The sequence below is a fragment of the Silurus meridionalis genome, chromosome 4 (assembly GCF_014805685.1).
Source record: "Silurus meridionalis isolate SWU-2019-XX chromosome 4, ASM1480568v1, whole genome shotgun sequence".
Classification (NCBI taxonomy): domain Eukaryota; kingdom Metazoa; phylum Chordata; class Actinopteri; order Siluriformes; family Siluridae; genus Silurus; species Silurus meridionalis.
The window spans coordinates 15,884,272-15,912,038 of NC_060887.1; the positions used below are offsets into that span (position 1 = coordinate 15,884,272).

At 36.9% G+C, this 27,767-nt stretch overlaps 2 protein-coding genes across 5 annotated transcripts; both read left to right on the forward strand.

Moving 5' to 3' along the window:
• Window positions 1–3,173: 3,173 nt before the first annotated feature.
• ptpn6 (protein tyrosine phosphatase non-receptor type 6) lies at window positions 3,174–19,648 on the forward strand. Of its 4 annotated transcripts, none has more exons than XM_046848349.1 (16): window positions 3,174–3,192; window positions 5,229–5,250; window positions 6,014–6,136; window positions 7,186–7,383; window positions 10,678–10,858; window positions 11,839–11,955; window positions 13,086–13,217; window positions 14,051–14,147; window positions 14,239–14,318; window positions 14,389–14,535; window positions 14,918–15,049; window positions 15,276–15,430; window positions 16,409–16,476; window positions 16,789–16,940; window positions 17,699–17,769; window positions 19,338–19,648. In XM_046848349.1, exons 2-16 carry the CDS (start codon window positions 5,243–5,245, stop codon window positions 19,438–19,440), a joined length of 1,764 nt encoding a protein of 587 aa, XP_046704305.1. In that variant the 5' UTR covers window positions 3,174–3,192; window positions 5,229–5,242; the 3' UTR covers window positions 19,441–19,648. The 4 variants fall into 4 exon arrangements, with proteins under 4 accessions (XP_046704305.1, XP_046704302.1, XP_046704303.1 ...); XM_046848346.1 differs by lacking the exon at window positions 3,174–3,192 and adding an exon at window positions 4,041–4,133; XM_046848347.1 differs by lacking the exon at window positions 3,174–3,192 and adding an exon at window positions 4,126–4,248.
• Window positions 19,649–23,532: 3,884 nt separating this feature from the next.
• Window positions 23,533–26,660, forward strand: rbp5 (retinol binding protein 1a, cellular). The gene is made up of 4 exons (XM_046848424.1): window positions 23,533–23,818; window positions 24,922–25,106; window positions 25,575–25,676; window positions 26,090–26,660. The coding sequence occupies exons 1-4, from the start codon at window positions 23,743–23,745 to the stop codon at window positions 26,141–26,143; spliced, it is 417 nt and encodes a 138-aa protein (XP_046704380.1). The 5' UTR covers window positions 23,533–23,742; the 3' UTR covers window positions 26,144–26,660.
• Window positions 26,661–27,767: the final 1,107 nt, after the last annotated feature.

Sequence of the window (27,767 nt, forward strand, 5' to 3'; positions counted from 1 at the left end):
AACTACAGGAATATTTTCATACCGAAACAGTATTAGTCTCCTACAGAGGTGGGAAGTAACGAAGTACAAATACTTTGTTACTGTACTCAAGTCGATTTTTCTGGTATACTTTACTTCACTATTATTTTTTAAACAACTTTTTACTTTTACTCTTTAAGTTTTTACACAAGTATCTGTACTTTCTACTTCTTACATTTCCAAACCAGTCTTGTTACTTTACTTTTAATCTGCAAACCCGATTCCAAAAACGTCGGGACACTGTACAAATTGTAAATAAAAAAGGAATGCAATAATTTACAAATCTCATAAACTTATATTTTATTCACAATAGAATATAGATAACATATAAAATGTTAAAAGTGAGACATTTTGAAATGTCATGCCAAATATTGCCTTATTTTGGATTTCATGAGAGCTACACATTCCAAAAAAGTTGTAAGGAACAGCTAGAGGACCAATTTGCAACTTATTAGGTTAATTGGCAACATGATTGGTTATAAGTCAAGTCAAGTCAAGTCAAGTTTATTTGTATAGCGCTTTTCACAACAGACATTGTCTCAAAGCAGCTTTACACAAATCAACAGTGATGGTGAATGTTGTGAATTTGTCCCTGATGAGCAAGCCATGGCGACTGTGGCAAGGAAAAACTCCCTTAGATGTTATGAGGAAGAAACCTTGAGAGGAACCAGACTCAAAAGGGGAACCCATCCTCATCTGGGTGACAGATATAAAAAGAGCCTCTCAGAGTGTCAGTGTCTCTCAGATGTCAAGATGGGCAGAGGATCACCAATTCCCCCAATGCTGCAGTGAAAAATAGTGGAGCAATATCAGAAAGGAGTTTCTCAGAGAAAAATTGCAAAGAGTTTGAAGTTATCATAATCTACAGTGCATAATATCATCCAAAGATTCAAAGAATCTGGAACAATCTATCTGCCGGAAAACCATACTGGATGCACGTGATCTTTGGGCCCTTAGACGGCACTGCACCACATACAGGAATGCTACTGTAATGGAAATCACAACATGGGCTCAAGAATATTTCCAGAAAATATTGTTGATTGAACACAATCCACTGTGCCATTGCCATTGCCGGCTAAAACTCTATAGGTCAAAGGCTGATTTAAAGGCTGATTTAAAATGGACTGTGGCAAAGTGGAAAACTGTTCTGTGGTCAGACGAATCAAAATTTGGAGTTCTTTTTGGAAAACTGGGACGCCATGTCATCCGGACTAAAGAGGATAAGGACAACCCAAGTTGTTATCAGCGCTCATTTCAGACGTCTGCATCTCTGACGGTATGGGGTTGCATGAGTACGTGTGGCATGGGCAGCTTACACATCTTGAAAAATCACCATCAATGCTGAAAGGTATATCCAAGTTCTAGAACAACATATGCTGCCATCCAGACGTCGTCTCTTTCAGGGAAGACCTTGCATTTTCCAACACAACAATGGCAGACCACATACTGCATCAATTATAACATCATGACTGCGTAGAAGAAGGATCCAGGTACTGAAATGGCCAGCCTGTAGTCCAGATCTTTCAGCCATAGAAAACATTTGGTGCATCATAAAGGGAAGATGAGACAAAGAAGACCTAACAGTTGAACAACTAGAAGCCTGTATTAGACAAGAATGGGACAACATTCCTATTCCTAAACTTGAGCAACTTGTCTCCTCAGTCCCCAGACGTTTGCAGACTGTTATAAAAAGAAGAGGGGATGTCACACAGTGGTAAACATTTTTTGAGATGTGTTGATGCCATGAAATTAAATATCAACTTATTTTTCCCTTAAAATGATACATTTTTTCAGTTTAAACATTTGATATGTCATTTATGTTGTATTCTGAATAAAATATTTAAATTTGAAACTTCCACATCATTGCATTCTGTTTTTATTTACAATTTGTCCCAACTTTTTTGGAATCAGGTTTGTATTTGGTCACATGTCAATACTGTATTTTTCTTCTTATTGCGTGCTGTTTTCAGCCCATCAACCGATTTCCTGTAATTGTGCGGCTTTTCCAATCTACCTCTCGTGTATCATTTCCTGCTCTCACACACCAAAGACGTACGCATTCCTGATCACCATATTTTCTCTGCTTGTGTTCTATGTGGTGGATGTTCATTACATTCATTAGGTAACAAAATTAGAAATGCGTTTTGTATTAATATATTAATAAGGGCTGTCAAAATTAACGCGTTAACGTAAAAAGTGATTCTAACACAACAAATTTTAATAACGCGCGCTTAATGCAGCACGCATTTCTGTTTGATCATTTTTATTGAAGATATAAATAAATATTCAAAAATGCTAAATTAAAACCTTCAGCGCAACACACATTTATTCACAATGTCCTTGCTTAACTCATAAAAAAAACTCCACCGCAATATTTTATTGAATCAGTAAACATTTATTTTGATGCGCCAAGTCTCAAATCAGCACCAAAATCGTCCATGGTGCACACAATTAACCCTCTGCTTAAGCTTTGCTTATTCACTTACATTCAAGACTCATAAGTGCACTAACACAGACTAATTACATGATTTTAATTGATCAAATAAAATATTTGTCTTAAAATAATCTGCATAAACTCTACAGTATACTGGAACTTTATCTATTGCGGACATTTGGTTTGAGACAATGTTACTTAAATAATTTTTATTTTAATTAGTTAGTTTAAAAGCCACATTATCACTGAGCCAGCTTTTGTCCAAAAAGTGTATATCAGCCAGAGAACTGATCAAAGTTATCAACATAAATAACTAGAAATTTGAAAGATGTATATAATATATATATATATATATATATATATATATATATATATATATATATATATATATATATATATATATTAGAAAGTTAGTATCAAAGGAGGATGTTGGCTTTGTACAAAGCCGTGAGTGAGAGAGTTAGATAAAGAGAGAGGAAGTGTAAAGCTGGGTGTCAGTTGCGTGTTTAAAGTTCAAGTGTTGTTTAGTGATGTTAGCTCAAAAATGTCTCTTTTAGGCTCTCTCTTTTTCAGTCTCCATTTCCTCAAATTTGCATAAATGTCATTTAGGGTCTGTGTATATGTGTAGCTTGTGTAAAGATCACACATACACAGCTGCTTTTGTGGAACTGAAGAGTTGTTATCTTTTATGGTGTGCTTTTTTTTTGCAGATATTCAAATCGAAGGATTGCTGTGTCTAGGTGAGATGCGTTATATTTGCAATTCAAACACACGATATTTAACCTCCATGTTTTGTGGTGCTGTGAATTGTGGGAAATGTAGTTTTTTTTTTTTTTTTTTTTTGGGGGTGTTTGTGTAACATTTATAGGAACTTGTAATCAGGGACATCTCAACATTAGAGCAATCGACATGCTTTCCCAATCAGATGACAGGCGTGTGTGTGTGTGTGTGTGTGTGTGTGTGTGTGTGTGTGTGTGTGTGTGTGTGTGTGTGTGTGTGTGTGTGTGCATGCGTGTGTGTGTGTGTGTGTGTCAGCAATAAGGAAGTGCAGTTTACTTTTGAACTTTGTGTGTTCACTGGATCAGTGGACAAGCTGCACATTATAGAAAGGGAGAGAAAGAGAGAGGTAGACAGTTTCAGAACGAGAAGGATATACAGGTATATATGTATATATACCTATATTTATATAAATATATATATATATAAAAACAAAGAGAAGTGGGTGATAAATGAAGAAGTTAGTCTCAGATGGGTGGCGTTTTTTTTGTCAAAGTGTAACTTCTGTCTGTCTTTTTCTGTCTGTCTCAAAGGTCATGTAGTCAGTGGACTCCTACTGTACCTTATTTATTATGTGGCTAATCAGTTCAACACAAAGAGAGAGAGAGAGAGAGAGAGAGAGAGAGAGAGAGAGAGAGAATATAGAAGTGCAGGATGATATTTCTCCACCAACTGTTACATCTCCCCCACCACTACCACCCTTCTCAATGCACTCTTGCTTTCACTGTTCTGTGAAAAAAAAAATAAAAAAGGAAGGAAGGAGTTTTGAGTGTGATAGCACACGAGAGAGAGAGAGAGAGAGACAGACAGAGTGTTAGAGAGAGAGAGGGGAAGAGGGAGGAACATAAACGGTGTATATAGGCAGAACGGTTGACAGTTGTTCATTTACCAAGCGCCGAAAACAGTAAGTGCATTTATTTTTTGCCTCTATAAGCGAAAAAGTGACGGATAAAGAGACAGGTGGACACACAGAATACAGAACGAGGAAAAGACAGAAAGATCAACAGAGGCACAAAGAGGTACAGAACGGAAAAGAGGAAGACAGAAAAATACTGCAGGTGTATGTTAAAGTCACATTTGTAGTATAGAAACTGAATTTGCATGAAGAAAAAATAAACTTAGCGAGACAGATGGAGGGATAGAGAGAAATGGGGAGAAGATGAGAAGCATGTGAACAAGTGATTGACATAAAGATCAACTGTGGAACACAGAGGAAAACGAACAGAGCATTGTACACAAAGAAGTAAAGAAGCAGATGCACAGATGTGCTAAAGAGAAGGAAACAGACAGACAAATGGGGAAGAGAGATGGAGATAGATGAGACAGGTGGGGTAGAGAGAGGGAAACAGACAGACAAATGATGTTTAGAGATGGACAGATGAGACAGGTGGGGTAGAAAGAGGGATACAGAGTAGCGAGTGAGGGTAAATACATAGGCATGTAGGCATAGATTGTTAGAAGTGCAGACAGTTGACCAAGGTGTGATCAAGTGAAGGGAGAGACAGACTGATAAAAGTTTATAAAATAAAGGAATGAAGGACAGACGGATGATGGAGTAATAGATGGGTGTAGGCTTGGACAGTTAGAGGTGTAGATAAAGAGACAGACAGACATATATAGGTGTAGACACACGATTAAGGTGTTTTTTTAGAGAGACAGAGTTGGAGACAGAGATGGGGAAAGTCAAACTAAAGTTTAGACAGAAAATTGTTGAGATAATGGACAATGGATGAAAAGAGGGACAGGCATAGAGTCAGAGAGATAGATATATGTTCAGATGTTGGAGTGACAGACAAATAATGTAGAATGGCATGAGAACTGATTGAAAAAAAGTTATTGAGTGTGCAACACTGCTAGAATGTTAGCATATTAACACAGGCAGCATATTGTCTTTTTGGCAATGTGATTGTTTATGTTGCTACAGTAACAGTCATTTAATTTAATTTAATTTAATTAGTTTATGTAAATAACTTTATTTATTCTGCTTTTAACCTTTCAGAGTGACAGGCAAAGATGGTTCGGTAAGTGCAGAGACAGACGGAGAGGACGTCTTTCTCTCTTTCTCTGTATTTGTCTTTGTCTTAATGTCTGTCTCATTATCTATATTTCTGTGTGTATTTCTGTGTTTTTACTTCTCAAAGACTTGCGTTTTCACGTTTGTCTTCTCTTTCATCTTTCTGTGTGTGTGTGTGTGTGTGTGTGTGTGTGTGTCTTACAGTGGTGTAGTGATTTAATTAAGTGAATGATGGCATGTGTAGAAGCACTTTTCCATGTGTTTTTTTCTTAGTAGCTGACAGTTTAGATCTTAGAGTGAGGATAAAAACTGTGTAATTACACGCTCTGTACGCATTGTATGTATTTTCTCTTCATTAAATATATTTAAATCTCCTCAACAGAAATTAATTTATTATAAATGTTTTATTAATGTTCTTTTTCTTCCTCTTCTTCTTCTCCTCCTACACTTCTTCTTCTTATTACGTAGCTTGCCATGAACCTCACCCAGCTCTTTATCCAGATTTTTTTCTCTCGCAGCTTCAATTACTGCACACACACACACACACACACACACACACACACACACACACACACACACACACAATTTGTTGCTGGTTGTTTGAGAATCAATTAAATTGTCCTTGTTGTCTCTATCCTTTTTGTGGTTTTCCTTTTTCCTCCCTGTCAGGTTCCTGTTTTCGGTGTTTCTTTCACACTTCTGATTTATTATTTTGTAACAGAGTCAGCTGAAGTAATTGTGTGTGTGTGTGTGTGTGTGTGTGTGTGTAGGTGGTTCCACAGAGACCTGTCAGGTTTAGAGGCAGAATCTCTCTTAAAGACTCGTGGAGTTGATGGTAGTTTCTTGGCGAGGCCGAGTAAAAAGAATGTTGGTGATTTCTCTCTGTCTGTCAGGTACCGACACTTAACACACCTTTATTCTTTCATTCTTTATTTCACTCTACTTGCTGTCATTTATTCATTTTTTTAATGACCACCTCGTTATTACACCTTTATTATAAAAGCACAACTGCAACCCCTGTAATAGTGCAGCCCTTGTAACCACCCACGACTAAACTGCTTAAATATGTAGCTTTTAATATTTTTAACAGAAAATCATTAGTCAGATTTAACAAATGCCCTCCTAAAACTCTCCCGTGCCTCAATTTGCTCGTTCACTTTTTGCTGAAATTAAGGAAAGGGAGGAAAATCAAGACACATGGAAATTTACAGTCTTGATCTTAAAAGTAAAACGTGATTATTAATATAAAAATATTTAAATGCAAAATTTATGTCTGTGTGTACAAAATTCTTAAAAATATATTTTTCTCTTACAAGATTAGTCATTATGTTCCACGCCTCATGCAGGGGGGCTGATAAAAAGCTCAGAAATGGATATAGGAATGACAGAGCTGGGGGAGATCTACAGGACGGAGTTCAGTTCTTGCTCATTTTCTGACCAATTATTTGATCTTAAAAGCATTAAAAGACTCATATTTTGTTATTTTGTTCTTCGTGTTGCCCGTGTTCAAGGACCATTATGCCATTATCTCCCACCCCCCAACTATATATTGATATATAGATATTTACTTTATTCAAATAAAAATTGAGAGTCTTGAGCAAATAAGAGAAATTAAATGATGAAGGAAATAAAGATTTACCATTTAAACAAAAATGTAACAAAAATTCCCAACAATTCATCTTTCATTTCTTCAGAAATACAGTGAACAGCAGATCACTTCTACAATACATGTCTACTGCGTTCTTCCGCTTCAGCTCAAAAAGAACGCTGTGAAGTTCTTTGTAGAACTTTTCACAGCTGTACGTTAATCTACACTTACAGATAATACACAAGTGCAAAAAGTTTAATAAAACTGGGGATAAAACTGATAAGAGAAAATAAATTAAAATAATTGTGTTTCTGTGTGTGTGTGTGTGTGTGTGTGTGTGTGTGTGTGTTTCAGAGTGGGAGATAGTGTTACACACATCCGTATCCAGAACACAGGAGATTATTATGATCTGTATGGAGGGGAAAAGTTTGCGACTCTGTCAGAGTTGGTGGATTATTACACTGGGGAACAACACGGGATTCTGCAGGACAAAGACGGAACCATCATCCAGCTCAAGTACCCGGTCAACTGCTCCGATCCTACTACCGAGAGGTCATATCACACACACACACACACACACACATACACACACACAAAGTGTGATAATACGGAATTAATGGCTGCTGTTTGGCCAAAGTGTGACAGTGTCAATTACAGTATTGTGGTAAAGCTAAACTCAAGGAAAACTCAAAACCTAGATACACACACATATACACGCACAGACACTCACAAACACATACACGCACATGCAGTAAGCATTTATAGTGTCCTGTTGGATTTAAACATTAATCCACTTTATAATTGTAAAAATATGAACAGCATGAAGTTAATAGAAAATAAAGATAAGGTACAAAAATAAGAGTTGCAAGACAAGAAGAAGAAGAAGGAATTTGCCAAAGAATAATTCTGAACAGCTCGATAAAACAACAGGAGTCCCTAGAACAAAGATGGATAAAGAACTATCTTGTGCTGCTGTAATTCAGCTTTTTGTTTAGAAAAAGCTAAGCTTTAGAGATTTTTTTAGCTCCCATGTCATGTGCAGCATGTGGCAGGGATGCTGATGTTTAATATTACAGGATAATGTTGCAGACTTTTGAAGATTTTTGAAAAGTGAAAGTAACAAATGCTTTAAAAAAGAATACATAAAAATAATTGCGACTCTGCAAATTGCAAATGTAGTCTAACAGCCGAGACGTGTTCATTGTGTGAAGGTGAACTTTTTTCCCATTAATACAAACTAAACCTTCATCTACTTGCTTTAACTTTGATTGATCTTATTATAAACTTCATTATTAGCCTCGTAGCTCCTTGTAGCCCTTGTAGCTTTGCTGTGTGTGTGTGTGTGTGTGTGTGTGTGTGTGTGTGTGTGTGTGTGTGTGTGTGAGAGAGAGAGACATAGATTACTTTGTAGCAGATAAAACTTGTGTGTTTCTGCATGGTAATTTGTTGATTTTATGTGTGAAATTCAGATATATTTAAGAGAAGTGATTTGTTAATTGTGAAATCTAAGTTAACACTTTGTTATATCCTCCCCCACCTCCCCTACACACATACATACATACACACACACACACATACATACATACATACATACATACATACATAGATGCATGCATGCATACATTACGCCTAAAGGTTGTATCGTCCATGTTTGTGATCCAACTCTTATATCATTCTGTATCTTAGTGTATATAGTATAGCGTATAGTGTATGACATGTGGTTCATGGTATATAGTGTATATTGTGTTGTTTATTTTCTGGAATATGGTCTTTAGTGTATATTGTATTGAGTGTAGTATATGGTCTATAGTGTATTGTGTATAGGTTGTAGTGTGTGGTATATGGTCTATAGTGCATAGAGTATTGTGTATACACTACATTATAGAAGATTTGTGTGTTTGTGTGTGTGTGTGTGTGTGTGTGTGTGTGTGTGTGTGTGTGTGTGTGTGTGTGTGTGTGTGTGTGAAAAAATCACTCACCCGTCCCATTCAGCTTCCTCTTTTGATCTGCGGTTGGAAACTTCAATTTTGACACATTTGCAAACTGACCATCAACATCTCTCTTTCTCCTGCTTCTCATTCTCTTTCTTCCTCTCATTGGGTAACCCTTACAGCGTCTTTATGAACCCTTTAACAGAAGGCTTCCATTTCAGAAAAGTCCATGTAGAACCCATTTAGGAAGATAGATCTATTTTTAAAAAAGTGTTGTGTGTGTGTCAAGTGCTGTTCAGCTTTATTTAGGGCAGATTCCTGTATCAAAATCGAATGGTAACATTAGTGTTAGTGTGACGGTGGAAATGAAAAAATACAAACGTGGCGTCTGAACACTGCAGTTCATACTGTGACTGTATGTAGTCTCTTGTCCAGTGATGTCACAACTTACATTACAGAAACGCTGATAAAAAGAAAATATATTTAATGTGTCGGAAAAATTTAAGAAAAGTCAATTAACATATGTTTTTCTGTGAAAAGTAACGTTTATGACTCACCTAAAACTGTCAAAGCTTTTTACCGATGCAGATTTTTTGCCTGAAATCATCACTTAGTCTCCTAACTCAGTTTACTGACTAGCAGGTGTAAAATATTGTGTAAATAATCCATATTTTAATCTACTGGAATTGCTGTAAATCTAATTTAGCATTGGCAAAGAAACCAGGCTAGTTCCAATAAATTACCAGCACGTTCTCAATATTAAATTTCACATCAGATTAGAGTTGCTATATTCTTGCGAGGTAAAGGAGATGCCTCATTTATCTACACTATTTCTTTGCTTAGACCTTGAGAGTACAAGAGTTTGTCTTAAAGTGAGACTCAAGTAAAGTAAAAATACACCAGAATAGCATTAGTATAGTAATGTAAAGTACTGAACTGCTGATGTATTTTCCACTTCTGTTGGCGCTCCCAAATCATAGCCGTAGTTATGTTTATTTTTTGAGATGCTAATAAGAAAAGATGTGAGTGTAAATTAAATTAAATCAGTCAACATTTATAAAAGCCTCCAGCAAGAAACAAATGGAGTGACTCACAAACAGGTCACTAATCGCTCTTCAGGTATACCTCTGGAGAACCCTAAATATTTTTTCTTTTTTTGTGTAGCATCTCCAGGTAAAACCTTTAAGAACCCATCTTGACGATCCAGATCCAGAGAAATGACTATGATAACTCATTGTACTGAGCACCAATTTATATCCTAGCATGCTAATGTGCTGCTTTTACTTGAAAGTAATTAAACCAAGCTAAACTAATAACAGCAGTGTGTGTGTGTGTGTGTGTGTGTGTGTGTGTGTGTGTGTGTTATTTACTGCACTTAGTGTTTCTTAAAGAGGAAGGCCATGGCTAAAAATACACCCATGTCTCGAGCTGTCATCGGAAAATTTTCCGACCGCAGTACAGGAAGCTGAGCTGTAGAAACTGAGAACTGAACCAAAATTGAACACACACACACACACACACACACACACACACACACACACACACACACACACACACTACTGTAGTGGCATACTTGCACTGACCTAATTAGTATTACAGTTAACAGCATGCATTTCTATTTTCATAAAACTACCACTTCTCTGTGCTGCTGTAAAACATGAATTTGTATTTCTATCTATCTATCTATCTATCTATCTATCTATCTATCTATCTATCTATCTATCTATCTATCTATCTATCTATCTATCTATCTATCTATCTGTCTGTCTGTCTGTCTATCTATACATCTATACATCTATACACACAGTGTAGATGTCATTCCTCTGTACAGAAATCTTTCTGTCTATCTGTGTGCCTTGTCTGTTTCTCTGTCTTATGTCTGCCTCTCATTCTATATGTGTGTATGTGTCTGCAGGTGGTACCATGGTCACCTGTCAGGTCCGGATGCAGAGAAATTGTTGCGTGAGCGTGATGAGGTGGGGATGTTCCTGGTGCGCGAGTCTCTGTCCAATCCAGGAAACTATGTCCTGTCTGCTCTCACTGACGAGAAGAACACTAAGGGCAAGAGAGTCTCTCATATCAAGATTCACTATAACGTAAGACTCACACACATTGTGTGTCTGTGTTTGTGTGTTGTGAATAATGTGAAAAGGAGCTCATGATGAACAGAAATGTAGAATGGCCCAGGCAAGCGTTTGTCCCTTCTCCATACAACCACACTGAGGCGCTACTGCTTTACATCAAATGACTTAGAGCGTGTGCATGTGTATGTGTGTGTGTGTGTGTGTGTGTGTGTGTGACTGAGTGGATTAGCTGCTACTAAAGCTAATCCTATTCAGCCCATGCATATAATTGTGGGTTTTAATTCTCCCTGAAAGACGCCATTGTCTGGAAAAATCAGCAAGATTTATGTGTGTGTGTGTGTGTGTGTGTGTGTGTGTGTGTGTGTGTGTGTGTGTGTGTGTGTGAATATACACCACATTGTATTGCTTTTAATATTTCATATATTCCCATATGTCATCTGAGATTTTTACAACTGCATGTAAATTACCCATAACGCACCAAGTTGAAGTCATAAGAACACTTGCTATCCAGCCAAGTAAAAATGGAGTATAGAGAATCCTGGAAATCTCGCTGACATGTAGTCTATCATTGTCATATATACGCATGCATTGTTTATATGAACAGCAAAAATTTATAAAACCTCAGTTCGAGCCATTAATTAGTTGGTAAATTAGTAAGAAAGTCTTTGTTTGATACAAATTAGCATCATTCACTCTGCAATGGCTGCTAACACATTTAACATTATTCTCACCCTATTAGGAATCAACTTATATTGTAACTGACTAATATCAGCTAGCATTAATAACTCAGATATACTTTTCTGCTTAGCTCTGATTGCAGATTTTTGCAAGTATGAAAGTACATGCTGTGTACATGCATGCTAGGTAGGGGTTCAGGAGGTACAAAAGTCTAATTTCTGTGGTATATAGTTTTTTATCATTTCCCCATCTGTAAAACAGATGGGAAAGAATAGAGTGTAATTAAAACATGTGATGTTTGTGATTCGTTTCAGGATAACGGCTACACTGTGGGGGGAAAAGAGGTGTTTGAAACGTTGTCTGATTTTGTGGAGCATTACAAAAGAACACCAATCGAGGAAGTCACTGGAACCAAAGTTTACCTGAAACAGGTGAGAGAAATCCTTACAGTATTTTGCCAGGCAACTGCTAATGATATGCAATTACATTTAAACATACATTTAATCACACACACATCATATTTTATACATAAATATTATATATATATATAATTTACAAACTTACACATATCTTACACACCATCTGATTAATTCTTTATCACCGCATTATCTGTGTAAAGCTGCTTTGAGACACTGTTCATTGTTAAAAGCGCTATACAAATAAAAATTAATAACATCGAATATATACAGCATTTGGTAGATGCCCGTATCCAGATCAACTTACATTTATCTTTTTTATACAATCGAGGGGTTAAGGGCCTTGCTCAGGGGCCCAGGAGGGGCAGATTGGTGTGACTGGGATTTGCCTTTACTATTAAACTACCACCTCCACTATATACAAACCACACTTACACCACACACACACACACACACACACACACACTCAAACACACCATATACACTAGATACACTCTAAATACACATACCATACAACTACATAACACATGCAATACAACTACATACACATACCATATAACTGCATACACATGCCATACAACTACCTACACATACCATACAACTACCTACACGAAAAATACAACTACAAACACATGCAATACAACTACATACACATACCATACAACTACCTATACATACCATACAACTACATACACATGCCATACAACTACATACACATACCATACAACTACCTACACATACCATACAACTACATACACATGCCATACAACTACATACACATGCCATACAACTACATACACATACCATACAACTACATACACATGCCATACAATTACATACACATACCATACAACTACATAAACATATCACACATGCACCATAAACACCACACATACATACTATCTACACAATACACACACTATACACATACCACATATACACCATACATACACCATACATACACCATGTTCTCTTAATGTAATATAACAACGATAAAAGTATAAACCATACAGAGTTTAAAAGTTAGCCACTTGTCTATTGAATGTACTGTAATATTTATATGATTTTGTATTAGCTTTTGTATTAGTCACCCATGTCATATATAAAAAATATTCTGTCTTTGTGTCCTTTTCTGTGTCTCTCAGCCCTATTTCTCCACCAGAGTGAATGCATCAGCAATCGACAGCAGGGTGAAGCAGCTGGATCAGTCCATTGAGCCCAAAAGCGAAGAAGGAGGAGACAAAAAGATCAAAGCTGGATTCTGGGAGGAGTTTGATGTAAGTGTGCACTGGCTAATCTCTAAATCTAGTTCACTTCTAGCTAGTCTACAGGGATTTGTAATTGATCAGTCAATCTTTTTTTTTTTTTTGCATGACGAGGCACTTTATTAATATCTGAGCTCCTGTATTGTTTGGCAGAAATCGAAACATTCAGATTGTTTTGACTAACAACCAGATACAACCTGAAGTGATAAAAAAACTTATTGCATGTATGCTTTGTTTTAAATCACCATAGTTGTTAGTCTATGGGATTCAACTAATCTCCACTTTGAGTTTTGGTATTCTTTGGCCTTTTAGAATTGGCCAAAGTTTGGGCTATGGGGATTTGCTTTGGAGATTTTGGTCTATTCTTCCGGCTTTAAAGATAGGATAATGTTTGAGTTTTGGGGAAATACTGATCCTTGAATTTCAGGTATTTTCTCTTTGGGCTTTGGACTTCTGGGTCCTTTGGGGTTTGATTGAGCCCTAAAGCTCGTAGACTATATAACCCCTAAACTTTAAACCACAAAACCTAAAGTTAAAATTCAGACTTTGGAAAGTTTTTGGACAGTAAATGTTGAGTGTATATCATAATTTAGGCTTTAGATACTTTAGCGTTCAGACTTTAGAGATTAGCTAGTTTTCTGGCTTTGGATTTTAGCTAGTCTTTAAGGTTTTAGGATGAGTGTCATACTAGGAATGTATAATATTATTACAGTTGAGAAGTGTGAATAGGGTGGTGATTTGGGGCACAGCCTGTATACTACTAAGACTCTGGGATTGATGAATGACTGCTTGATTTGGATTAATAAATATGTTTGTTCTGTTCTTATTGTCCTGTTTCTGTGCAGGCTTTGCAGAAGCTCGATAATAAAATGAAGAAGAGCAGAGATGAAGGGATGCGGCCAGAGAACAAAAGCAAAAACAGATACAAAAACATCTTGCCTTGTGAGACAATACTAAATATTATAAAATCGTACAGAGATTTTAAACATTTCGCAGAGTTTAAATAAAATTGTAATTCCCTTTATCTCTTCAGTTGATGAAACCAGAGTGATTCTTCAGGGTGGAGACCCCAACGTGGTTGGATCTGATTATATTAATGCCAACTATGTCAAGGTATTTTTTAAACAAAGTAAGAAATGCATACAAAAAAAATGAATGCTCATACTGTTCTTTATCGCTGTAGAATAAGATGTGTGAGAGCTGTCCTCCAAAAGTCTACATTGCGTGTCAAGGCTGTCTGGCAACAACTGTCAATGATTTCTGGCAAATGGTTTGGCAAGAAGAGACACGGGTCATCGTCATGACGACACGGGAGGTCGAGAAAGGACGGGTCTGTATTGTGGATAAGCCAGCAATTTGTTTGTTATTACCTCCCCTAATGATGCCTATGAATTACTGCAAAATAAAGGTTGTGTCTAACATTTCTTTAGGTGGTGTTTTGAAAAGGGCCTAAAATGGACATTGTTGTATTAAGAATACTACCTACACTCATTTTTAGCCCTGTAAAATTATTTAAATGTTAGTAAATTTCTGTTTTGAAATGTGACATTGTGTTGGATGATTTGCATACAGGAAGATTATTATTTGATTCAATAAAAAATGTTATAATTGGTATTAAAACTTTGAAAACTTTTGAACTCGGAAATAGCGAGTAGGGTATGAGATGGGACAGTTGCAGGACGTTGATTAATTCTGTTTTTGTTGCTTTGCAGAATAAGTGTGTTCCGTACTGGCCCAATTCTAATGAGACGAAGGAGTTTGGGAAGTACATAGTGACCGCAATAACAGAGAGAGATGCTGATGATTATAAAGTCAGAGTGATGGAGGTTGCAATGAATGATGGGGTACATGCAGCCATTTTAACCTAATGTTATCACACCAAATCACAGCAAATCACACTGAATAATATTACATCACATCACATCACATCAAGCAACACCTGACAATAGTGATGTTTGTGTGTTGACACTGTGTGTGTGTGTGTGTGTGTGTGTGTGTGTGTGTGTGTGTGTGTGTTGACACTGTGTGTGTGTGTGTGTGTCTGTGTGTCTGTGTGTGTCTGTGTGTTAGAGTGAGATGCCAAGAGAGATCTGGCACTTTCAGTACCTGAGCTGGCCGGATCACGGTGTCCCTGAGAAGCCAGACAAAGTCCTTAGTTTCCTTAACCAGGTCAACAGCAAGCAGCAGGAGTTTTCCGGTGTGGGGCCCATGATCATTCATTGCAGGTAACACACGCTCCCACTGTGCCACACAACACATGGGCTCAATTTAGGTACATGTGTGCAGCATGGTGTTTTTGTATCCTGTGTATCTGCACATTTACTGGGACACCAGGCTAAAGATGAAGCACTTAGCAGTGAGACAGTTAGTCACACACTCATACTTATGAGAATATATGTTTAAATGTATTGGTATGTCTTTATGGTAGATGTCGTCCATCCAACCATTGAGGTCTCTGTGTTGCTGTGGATATAAATACACAATAGAATGATTGAATATTGTTATAAATGATAAATTATGTTTAAAAAAAAAACAATTAAACTGACGTTCAGGTGGCCATCACATACCACATGTGGACTGCATAAAAGTTCGGCTTTCCTGGAACACCAATCAGGCATAACATTACGACCACTGACAGGTGAAGTGAATATCACTGATTATCTCTTCATCATGGCACCTGTTAGTGAGTGGGATATATTAGGCAGCAAGTAAACATTTTATCCTCAAAGTTGATGTGTTAGAAGCAGGAAAAATAGGCAAGCGTAAGGATTTGAGCAAGTTTGGGGCCAAATTGTGATGGCTAGATGACTGCAGCTCTAGTGGGATGTTCCTGGTCTGCAGTGGTCAGTATCTATCAAAAGTGGTCCAATGAAGAAACAGTGGTGAACCACCGACAGGGTCATCGGAGGCTGCGGCTCATTGATGCATGTGGGGAGAGAAGGCTGGGCCGTGTTTTCTGATTCAACAGACGAGCTCCTGTAGGTCAAATTGATGAAGAACTTAATGCTATTTATACTCAACGAGTCAAGACTGTTTTGGCAGCAAAAGGGGAACCAACACAATATTAGAAAGGTGGCCATAATGTAATGCCTGATCAGTGTATATATGTATAATCTATAAATATAATAATAATACTAATATTAATACTACTACTAATAATAATAATTATATTAATTAGTATTAATGTGTGCATGTATTTTTAGTGCTGGAATTGGGCGAACAGGAACCATCGTTGTCATTGACATGCTGATAGAAACAATCGACAATAAAGGTGGAGCCATCTGTCTATTTGTCACTCTGTGTCTGCCTGTCTCTTTTTCTGTCTCTATGTCTCTGTTTGTCTGTCTCTCTCAGTGAGAATGTACATGGTTAGATAAGCTCTGAATTTAATAATAATAATAAAAATAATAATAATCAAGAGAAAAGTAGAGAAATAACCTGTAAAGAATAAAGTGTAATTTCTAGAATAAAGTTCTTAGGAATGTGATGAGATGGAGATCAAAGTAATCACACTCATTTTGACAGAGAGCCCATATCACATGTCTACAATACTAAAAAAGTCCCTGTATATTTGTGTGAACAGGTGTGGACTGTGATATCGATATACAGAAGTGTATCCAGATGGTGAGAGAACAGAGGTCGGGGATGGTGCAGACGGAGGCGCAGTATCGCTTCATTTATTTCGCCATGCTGAAGTATACAGAGTCTGAGAAAGACTTACAAAAAGCCAGAATGGTGAGAAGGGAAGGATTACAGGAAATAAATATACAGAAAAGAGTGATGAAGGGGTAGTTTGGATGAAGAGAGGCAGGGATGACAGAGGGGAAAAAGGAAAGATGGAGCTTGGAGCAGGAATGGAGACAAAAAACCCACTAGTTTTTGTAGAAATAGTATTTTAATAAGCACACTCCTTGCAATTCAACACATTGTAGAACCTCCAGATCCAGGATATATGGCATAATCTCTATTAGATTTACACACCTGGATCCTTTAGTTTTACTCCACTTTTCTGGTCAGGATGGATCAATTTTATTTTACCAGATTCTGGAATAAGGCATGGTCTTTGACTGGCTGCTTTAACAAATTTAGGTTCTAACAAATGTATTCTCCAATACATTCAGTTCCACCACAGTTATGTTCTAACACATTTAAGCTCTAACACATTAAGGTTCTTGGTATTAAACCACTGCAGTGTTCAGGCTGCATAGAGTATTCATTCTCCATCAGAATTCTCCTTATCTCCTTTTTTTTGTGTCTATGACTAATCCCCTCTGGACCTAGAACTAATAAATAGTAGGGGGTTGAATGCCTAAACAATCACATTATTTGTAAATAATGTTTCTCATTTTTTCTTAATGTCAGTATTAAGGGATGTTTATTGTATAATTAGAAAATGCAAGTTAATTTCAGTTTCATTGCACATTGAAAAAGTTCAGAGTGAATCATTATGCATAGCACTATATGTATGTTCATCAATTGTGTGTGTGTTTCAGGTCACAGACACAGAGTATGGGAACCTGTCACTACCGTCCAAACATGCCAAAGCCACCCGCAAAGTCTCCAAGTAAGTTAATGGGAAAGTGGAAGTGGGTGGCAGGGGGAAGAAGGAAGAATACACTATTTCAAGCACGCACACACACACACACACACACACACACACACACACACACACACACACACACACACACACACACATAGTGTTATCTGAGTCTGGTGGTTCAACATCCAGCTGAGCACTCAGTGCAAATTCCACAGATGAAATATAAAAAAAGGGAACAGACAGAGATGAGGAAAGGCAGAGAGAGAGAGAGAGAGAGAGAGAGAGAGAGAGAGAGAAATGCTCTAGAATTATAATCTCCAAGCCTACAGGCTAATTAGTGTTTAGAACAGAGCATTGTGAGTTGAGGTTTGATTTACATTGGAACAAAGAGGATTAAACTGCACACACTTGGGGGGTGTGTGTGTGTGTGTGTGTGTGTGTGTGTGTGTGTGTGTGTGTGTGCATGTGAGCCTGCCTGCCTGTGTGCTTGTGTGTCTGTACATCAATGTTTACATGTCCCTCAGGACCCACCAGTGCCTTTTAACCCCAACTTGTAAACAACTGAACACTAACACTGTTTTAAAAAAGTCTCAGTAAATTTTTGTGTATTAAGTTTTTGTGGTCTTTATAAATTCACTACAGTTATGTGCTAAACTTTACAACCCCTTGAGATTTTTAATTAGGAAAAAAGTAACTCTAGATAGCTCTACATTAATTTCAAGACCTTATCTTAAAAGTAACTATATTAGAATTATTTGTGAGAGAGATGTTTATACTGACCTCACTCATATTTTCAATACTAATATATTAAACTAATTTATTTGCATTTTATATAATGATAAAAAAAAACAATTCTTGTACTCATTTTGCAAATAGCAGTGATAGCCTGTTCCATTTTACACACACATTTAGACAAATATGAGCTCTCATAGGACAAGCATGGGCATTGGGTCAGAGGAAAAGGACACAAACTGTTTTTTTCTGCAGAACTGAACCCTATGTGCAGTGTAATCATCATCCAGACATCTCCAATTAACATTGCAGCCAAGTAAATTAAACCAACAAACACAAACAAGCCCTAACAAGCACTTACCACTACTGACCAAGTACAGCTTTCTGAGTAAACCAGCTCTACCTCTTTTAAAATCAGAGAATGTGTCGGCCATATTGTTTACAAATATTAGCAAACTCCTAGGACTAGTGTGCAAAGAATGTAATTGTATAACATATATTATGCAAATTATTGTAAATCTGATTATTCTTTGGTGTCCATGTTCTAAAATTAATTATTTTTAATGAATTAGAAAATCCTGATCTGGCCTTAGCTTCACCCCCTGTAAGTGACCACACCTTAAACTGTATTAATCCATTTTATTCAAAGGCATTCAGAAGTTACAGGAACTGTTTGAGTACATTAGGCTCCATGTAACAGCTTGTTCATTCATATTGTTCACAAACCTCTTTTTGATAATTATTGAGAAAGTATGAATCGTTTAAAAAATAATTCCAAACACTTTGTGCTTGAACCTGTAATAATGCTGCTGCAGCTGAAGACAACAATGATGATAACAATAAAAACATATTTGTTTCAGGAATAAAGAGGATGTGTATGAGAATCTGGGAGCGAAGGGAAAGAAAGATGTGAAAAAGCAGAAATCGGAGGAGAAGAAGAGCGGCTCTGTGAGGAAACGATAAAATGAGAGAGGAATAATAATGTGCCTCACCATGTTCTCACCTGTTCAGGGTCATTCCAGTTATTATTATTATTATTATTATTATTATTATTATTATTATATTTTGTCAGCTCAAACACAGAACATATTAATATGATTTATTTAGTAATGATTCTGTAAACTGTAATTTTAAAACAAGTGCATTTTCAATAAAAATATTTCTCCAATAATTTGCACTGTGGAATACACTGATATTTACTCACGATAACATTTACTACACACACACACACACACACACACACACACACACACACACACACACAATTCTGCCTCTTGTGAGCTGTGATTCATCTGGAATGGACACAGTGTGTGTGTGTGTGTGTGTGTGTGTGTGTGTGTGTGTGTGTGTGTAATTGTGGTAGGCAGGTTAAACTGGTCTATCCTGTTTTAATTTGAATTGTATCATCCAGATGTGTGATTATATCAAAGGAAGTGAGCTCAGTGCACACATTAACACTGAGCAGACTGTTCTAATACACACAGATAAGTTCCCTTCGCTGGGTTCCTGTAACTGCTGCATCAGATTTAGTACAGTGATACTCACCTAAAAAGCCAAAAAGGAAACAACACCCACCTACCTCTAACCACTTATCTCACCTTACGCTGCACTTTGCCCATCTCTTAAGGTACTTTTAAGACTAGCAGCAAGCTTCTTCTTTGTTGTAATACATAGGTGGTAGAATGAACTTTCACATGAATAGTTACTCTAAATAGATAAATAGAACTTTATTATCATTGCAAAGTACACATACTGCAATGAAATGTGGTTTAGCATTTGTGCAAATTGTAGATAAATATGTAAGTATACGTATATATATATATATATATATATATATATATATATATATATATATATATATATATATATATATATATATATATATATATATATATATATATATATATATATATATATATATATATATATACATATATATATATATATATATATATATATATATATATATATATATATATATATATATATATATATATATATATATATATATATATATATATATAGTCAATGTGCAGCTTGAATAGCAGTGCAGATTTACTGTCCTTTTAAGTGCAGGCCCTTTTATTTACCGAGAGAATTCTCAGCCATTGCTGTGACTGCAGTGTACATTCCTCCGGAAGCTAATGCTAAGCTAGCTATAGAGCATATGTGTCAAACTCAAGGCCCGCGGGCCACATTTGGCCCAATGTACAATTATATCTGGCCCGCAAGATCATTTATATAGATCTATTATCATTGTTATAAACATATGAAGCGCTGATAACACACAACTACAGATCCCATAATGCAGCGCTTCAGCTGCTTTGCTAAACGCTCGGCTACCTGGGAACATTCCAGCGTCAATCAAGTAAAGTTTCTATTGATGTATACAACCCTATTGTAAAGTTATTGTGAAGCCGCTCACAATGGCGAAGAGAAAAGTTGATTTTAAAAACGGAGCCTTTCAAAACCGATGGAACTGACATTGCCAATAAACACGTGTGTCTTATTAGTGGAGTTAATGTGGGTGTAATAAAGGAATTGAATCTGACGGCACTACGAGACAAAACATCAGGATAAGCTGAAAAACCTGAATGCAGAACAGAAGATACAGAAAGTATAAGAGTTTGGAATCTGACATTTTAGCAGATGTTTTTCACCAGAGCAAAATCACAAAGTGAAGCTGCTGTGAAATTAGAGCCAAATCAGCCTGGCCATTTACCAAGGGAGAGTTTCTGAAGAGCTGCATGATGAAGATGTGTGACATCTTATGTTTGACAGGAGATATTTTTATGGAGAGCATTTTTTTTTTTTAATGGCATAAGAGCAAAGAGATCTGATTGTTTTGATTTGTTGTTATTTTAACGTTTACTTAAAAGCACAATTTTTATTTATATTTTCAGATTTTTTTTGCAGCATGTTCATATTTCTAACTTGTATAATTTTGACAGGATATATTTAATGGAGAGCAAAATATTTTAAGTTATTTAAAGTTTAAGTTGATTTATTCTGGAATAATATTCCTGTCTTTTTTTATTCATATTTATGTTTAAAAAAAAAAACATTTAGTTTTAGTGTTTTCAATAAATGTTTATTCTGTTCTACCCGCAACCTAAAGTGTGCTTTGAGTTTTGGCCCCCTGTGCAATTGAGTTTGACACCCCTGCTATAGAGGAACTGCACGCAGATATCAGCAAACAACAGTCTGCACATCCCGAAGATGCTTTCGTCATTGTTGGAGACTTCAACCACTCCAACCTGTGATCTGTATTTTTAAAATTTCACCATAATGTCTCCTGCTTTACCAGAGGAGACACCACACTGGATCAGGCATACACAAAGATACCAGAGGCATTCAAGGGCATTCCCCTCCCTCATTTGGGTCAGTCTGATCACCTCTCTTTGTTCATGCTACCCAAACACACCACTGATCAATAGGGTAAAACCAGCTGTGAGGACAGTAAAGGTATGGCCAGAGAGAGGCATTTCTTCTCTACCGCAACAGTTTCCGTATACTGACTAGAACATGTTTGCCTCACAGGGCACACTGGACTCTCACACAGACGTGGACATCTACACATCAACAACGGATCTCTATTTAGCATTTAGCAGAGTGGATGCATGCAAGGCAGCTGATCTGGACGACATATCCTGGGACGACTTGTCAGGCGACAAACTGGAGAAAGACTGAACCCAAAGTGTGTAAAGAAGTCAGTGAAAAGTGGAGGAGGAAGTGTCATGGTTTGGGGCATGTTTTCTGCAGCGGGAGTTGGGCCTCTTATACAGCTAGATGGCAGAGTGAATGCAAATGTTTATCAGAACCTTCTTTAACAACATATGGTTCCTTCCATGCATTCATCACCCAATCAGCCCGCAGTGTTCATGCAGGACAATGCTCCATGTCACACAGCAAAAAGGGTAAAGCAGTTCCTTGAAACTGAAAACATTGAAATAATGACATGGCCTGCCCAGAGTCCTGATCTCAACTCAATAAACCCGCTACAGTCACCGAACTGTGGAGGAGACTGGAAGAAGAGTGGACCAAAATCACACCAGAGCAGTGTGAGAGACTAGTGCTGTCCTGTGGCCACAGATGTAACTACTGAGCAGGTAGAATCCTGTGTCAGACACAAATGAGACAACATACCTTTCCCTAAACTGTAGCAACTGATCTTCCCAGTTCCCAGACATATATGGACTGTTGTTAAAAGAAAAGAGTATGCTACACAGTGGCACATGGCCTGCCCAGGGTTTTTTTTTTTTTTTTTGCATAAAATGGTACATTTGCAAACCACTGCATATTGTCTTTATCCACAGTTTACACAGTGTCCCCAATTTATTTATTTATTTATTTTTATTTATTTTTATTTTGTGTGTGTGTGTGTGTGTGTGTGTGTGTGTGTGTGTGTGTGTGTGTGTGTGTGTGTGTGAAACAAGTATTTAAGTTATGGATTTCTGTACTTAACATTTTGTGTTTTCGTGTAGTTCCATGTTTTTTTTATCTGTGTCTCTGTGTGTTTTTAGGTAATTTAGGTGAAGGTTAACACTAATGCCCTGTTAGCCAAAATAACAAGGCTGCATTCATTCTGTAAGAAGGGAAAAGAAAATGATCCCTGAAGGAATGGCATTAGAATGAGACCCTTTATCACATCAGGGCTCATGTGGTTGTGTGAAGTTTATCTCTCTATATTTTGCTATTGCTTTTTTTTTTCATTGGGTGAGTGTCTCCTTCATGTAAAAATGATTTTCCTCAAAATATTTCAGGTGTAATTACTGTTCATCAGAAGTGAGACGAGTAGCTGTTAAAATGAATTATGATTATTATTAATAACTACTGTGTATCTGCTGTGGTTTGTTGGATGAAAGTTCATCTGTGGTGTGTTTGTGGAAATGCTTTGCTTAATAATCCTGAAAAAAAAAACTTTTTCTCACATCAATAGAAGATCCCTTCCCCTCCTCCTACATCCCACACCATCTTCCCTCCCCTGAGCAGGAGGGACTCAAAGCACATAGGATGAACTTTTGAACTTTTCCCCCCTCTTTCTCCTTTGTCTCGCGCACGCCCCCGCAGGGAGTATAGTGGTCGGGAGCGCGCTTGTACCGCCTGTGAGAAGAGACCGGGAGAAGTAGAGAACGGAAACGCTCACTTTTACAGACAGATAAACTGAAAGTAGCGCAAGGAAACATAAAATCAGATCAGCGACACAAGCGAGAGTGTGTGCAGTCGCGCCAGAGTGGATTTGCGAGGAAATAACCCGGATTGAACATGTCTATTCCGAACTACACAGGAGTTTATCACTGGGTCTCTCAAGAAAACTTTGAAGCCTATCTGGCCGCGTTAGGTGAGAGTGACGTCATCGCTTTTTACTTTCAACTGTAACATTTCAACTTCATCATCCGCTACTGTGTTAAGTTCATAAAGTAACACTGCAAACTCATTACCCAATACCAATCTATTTTTCAGCCAACGTAATACTCCGCTCGTTATCATTGTAAAGCCCAGCTCATTTTTACTGTAACTAATTTTAATAAAACTGTAACACAGCTCATTATCACTGTAACTTATTTTATAAACACTGTAACACACAGCTCATTATCACTGTAACTTATTTTTATTAAAACTGTAACACAGCTCATTATCACTGTAACTTATTTTAATAACACTGTAACACAGCTCATTATCACTGTAACTTATTTTATACACACTGTAACACACAGCTCATTATCACTGTAACTTATTTTATTAACACTAACAAACATCTCAATATCACTGTAACTTATTTTATAAACACTGTAACACACAGCTCATTATCACTGTAACTTATTTTATTAAATCTGTAACACACAGCTCATTATCACTCTAACTTATTTTATTAACACTGTAACACACAGCTCATTATCACTGTAACTTATTTTATTAAAGCTGTAACACACAGCTCATTATCACTGTAACTTATTTTATTAACACTAACACTCATCTTATATCAATGTAACACTCAGCTCGTTATCACTGTAACACTCAGCTCATTGTCACTGTAACACTCAGCTCGTTATCACTGTAACACTCAGCTCATTGTCACTGTAACACTCAGCTCGTTATCACTGTAACACTCAGCTAATTGTCACTGTAACACTCAGCTCGTTATCACTGTAACACTCAGCTAATTGTCACTGTAACACTCAGCTCGTTATCACTGTAACACTCAGCTAATTGTCACTGTTACACTCAGCTCATTTCCACTGTAATACTCATCTTATCACTGTAATACTCAGCTCATTGTCACTGTAACACTTAGATCATTAACACTGGAACACTTAGATCATTAACACTAACACTCAGCTTATTATCACTGTAACACACACACTTACTTTCATTTATTAACAATGTTATTTCTATGTTTGATATGCATGAATTAAAGAGGTTTATGTGTTGAATGTGTGTTAGATATAAACATAGCATTAAGGAAAGTGGTGTGTATGCTGAAACCCAGTAAACACATCGAACACGATGTTAATTCCGGAGCAATGAAGATTAAAACTGCCACAACGTTTAAGAACTTTGACATGGCCTTCACTCTGGGAGAAGAGTTCACTGAGGACTTGGGGCCTGTGGATGGCAGGAAGTGCCAGGTGGGAGCACAGTGCTGCTTACATCAGTATTCAAATTACAATACATGAACAATGCAAAACAACAACATGCTTCATGCCACATTCATGACCTTTATATGTCTTATGATCATTTTATTTACGTGCCACGTACAATTAGACACCATAAACATGCCACATTCAAGTAATTTGCATGCCAAGTCCAGGTAATTACTTGCCACAGTTTACACACTATTGCACTGGCGTTTATATGCCGTGTTCTTGTTTCTTATATGCAGCACCTCCATCATTTATGTGCCACAGTCATGTAATTTACAAGCGATATTGTCATATCACAAACATGCCAACATTCAAGCCATGTTCAAGTCATTTTCATATTCATTTTCACACATCTTTTTCACATCATGTCAGAATTCATACATTTGTGTGTGTGTGTGTGTGTGTGTGTGTGTGTGTGTGTGTGTGTGTGTGTGTGTATGTGTGTGTGTGTAGACCACAGTGGACTGGGATGGTGATAAACTGGTTTGTGTTCAGCGAGGTGAGAAAGAAGGACGAGGATGGACACACTGGCTCGAGGGAAACTTACTTCACCTGGTAAAATAACAAACAAACAAACAAACAAACAAATAAAAATATGAAAGATTAACAAAATGAATTATTGCTGTTTTAATCGCAGAATATCAGATTTGCTAAAATTTTTATAAAGAATTTAAACTATTATTTATATATAATAGATAATAAACACTTTGCTGAATAAATCACTAATCGTGAATAACAATCGATTAACAAGAAAATAAATAAATGAATAAGAGAGAGGTGTTTCTGCTGATCAAACACAGAATCACAATACAGACTACATTATGTGTATAATAAACTTATAAGAAAGACACGCAAACAAACAAACTTCAAAACTGCAAATAAACTTTAAAAACTTTGTGCATGCAACAAAGTATAAAATCTTTCTCCTCTTAATCTCTCTCTCTCTCTCTCTCTCTATCTCTCTGTAGGAGCTGCGTGTGAATGATGTGGTCGCTAAGCAGGTCTTTAAGAAAGCAGAATGAGGATGGTTGCTGGGGACAAGCACTGCTGGGAAGCCATGATAGATGAGCAGCCAATCAGCAAACAGCAGAACTAGTTTTATAATCCACAAGTTATTTTAATGATTTGAATTAAACTGATTGATTTAGCGTTAACGAACATGGAGCAGGACGCTCTCAACACTCTCTGTGTGGAGAAATCCGTTGGTGACATGAGTGTTTACATCATCTTTTTCTTGCCTCTGTATCTGTCCTGCTATGCTAACAGGCTAACACTAACACTAAGGAAAAAAACTCCATTGTGGGTTAAAAGTCTCACTGCACTGGGAACACGTGATTACGAATTTTCAATTTGTCCACAGGAGGGCAGCAGAGTGCTGTGGGATTGCTATTATGTTACACTACAGCTTTGTGATCTATTTACATTCAAAATTATAAGTTCCCAATGTATGGGTTAATGATTTTTCCCGCACATTAGATCAGGATGTCAATGTACTTATTATTGTCGTGAAATAATAAATGTACGCGATTACCATGTCTATATTGACTAATTTGGCTTATTTTGTTTTCCAAATGAGTTTATAACTGGTCAGGCCATAAACATTACCACAACCTCATCCCTCCACAAGCACAAGACATTTTCTCATAATCTTGCTCATAAACATTTTCCAGTTCACAGCACAGATTTTCATACTACTGCTATAATAATCCGATTTGGGGTGAGACAATGCATGAGCTCAGTTTGTGATGTCACTAAATAATATTTACAGCTTTGGACTAAAAACATTTTAAAGTATAAAAAAAGGAATAACCTGTAAGCTGTGACTCATGATGAAACAGATACTAAATAAGAAAAAAATAAACACCCACTGTATGTACACATACCTTAATTTGTCCCTGGACTTTATGTTAATGTTGGACCATACACTTACATAACTGGCTGTGTTTATTCTGTGAGGGGCACATTACAGCATTTGGCAGACACCCTGATCCAATGCGACTTTCATGATCTCATTTATATACCTTAGCTTTTGAGGGTTAAGGACCTTGGTGGTGTTAGGATTTGAACTCTACTTTCCCATCAACATCCACTAACTTCTATCCACTGAGTCACCACTTCAGTGTCTGTTTTTTTCTTCCATTTCCATTATATATATATTTTTTTTTACAATATCTCACAAAAGTGATCAAGCCCCTTACATTTCAGCAACAATTTTAGTAGATCTTGTGGTAGAGCGGCCTTACGGGTTCGCCTTCTACCCAAATGATGGCGATACTCGCTGTGATGTTCTGTGTAAAGTGGTGTTTACAGCGTGCTCAAGTGCAAGGTCCTGCTCATGTGCATTCACCACAATAGTTCTCAGCCTCTGTTATCTCCACAATGCACCACTCCTACGACTTCCCTGCATTATAGTGGGAGGCTGGCTTATATAGTGTAAGCCCCTCCCCTTGGACTCAACCATTTTACCCAAAGGGGTTTGGTATTTTGTAGCCAGTCACAAAATGGTTTAATAACATTGTGAATATCATAAAAATAAATAAACATGACAATAATGTTAATACTAATAATAGTACTAATAATGCTAATAACAGAAATTAAGAAATTAATAATAATAACAATAATAATAATCACACAAACAAAAGTGTC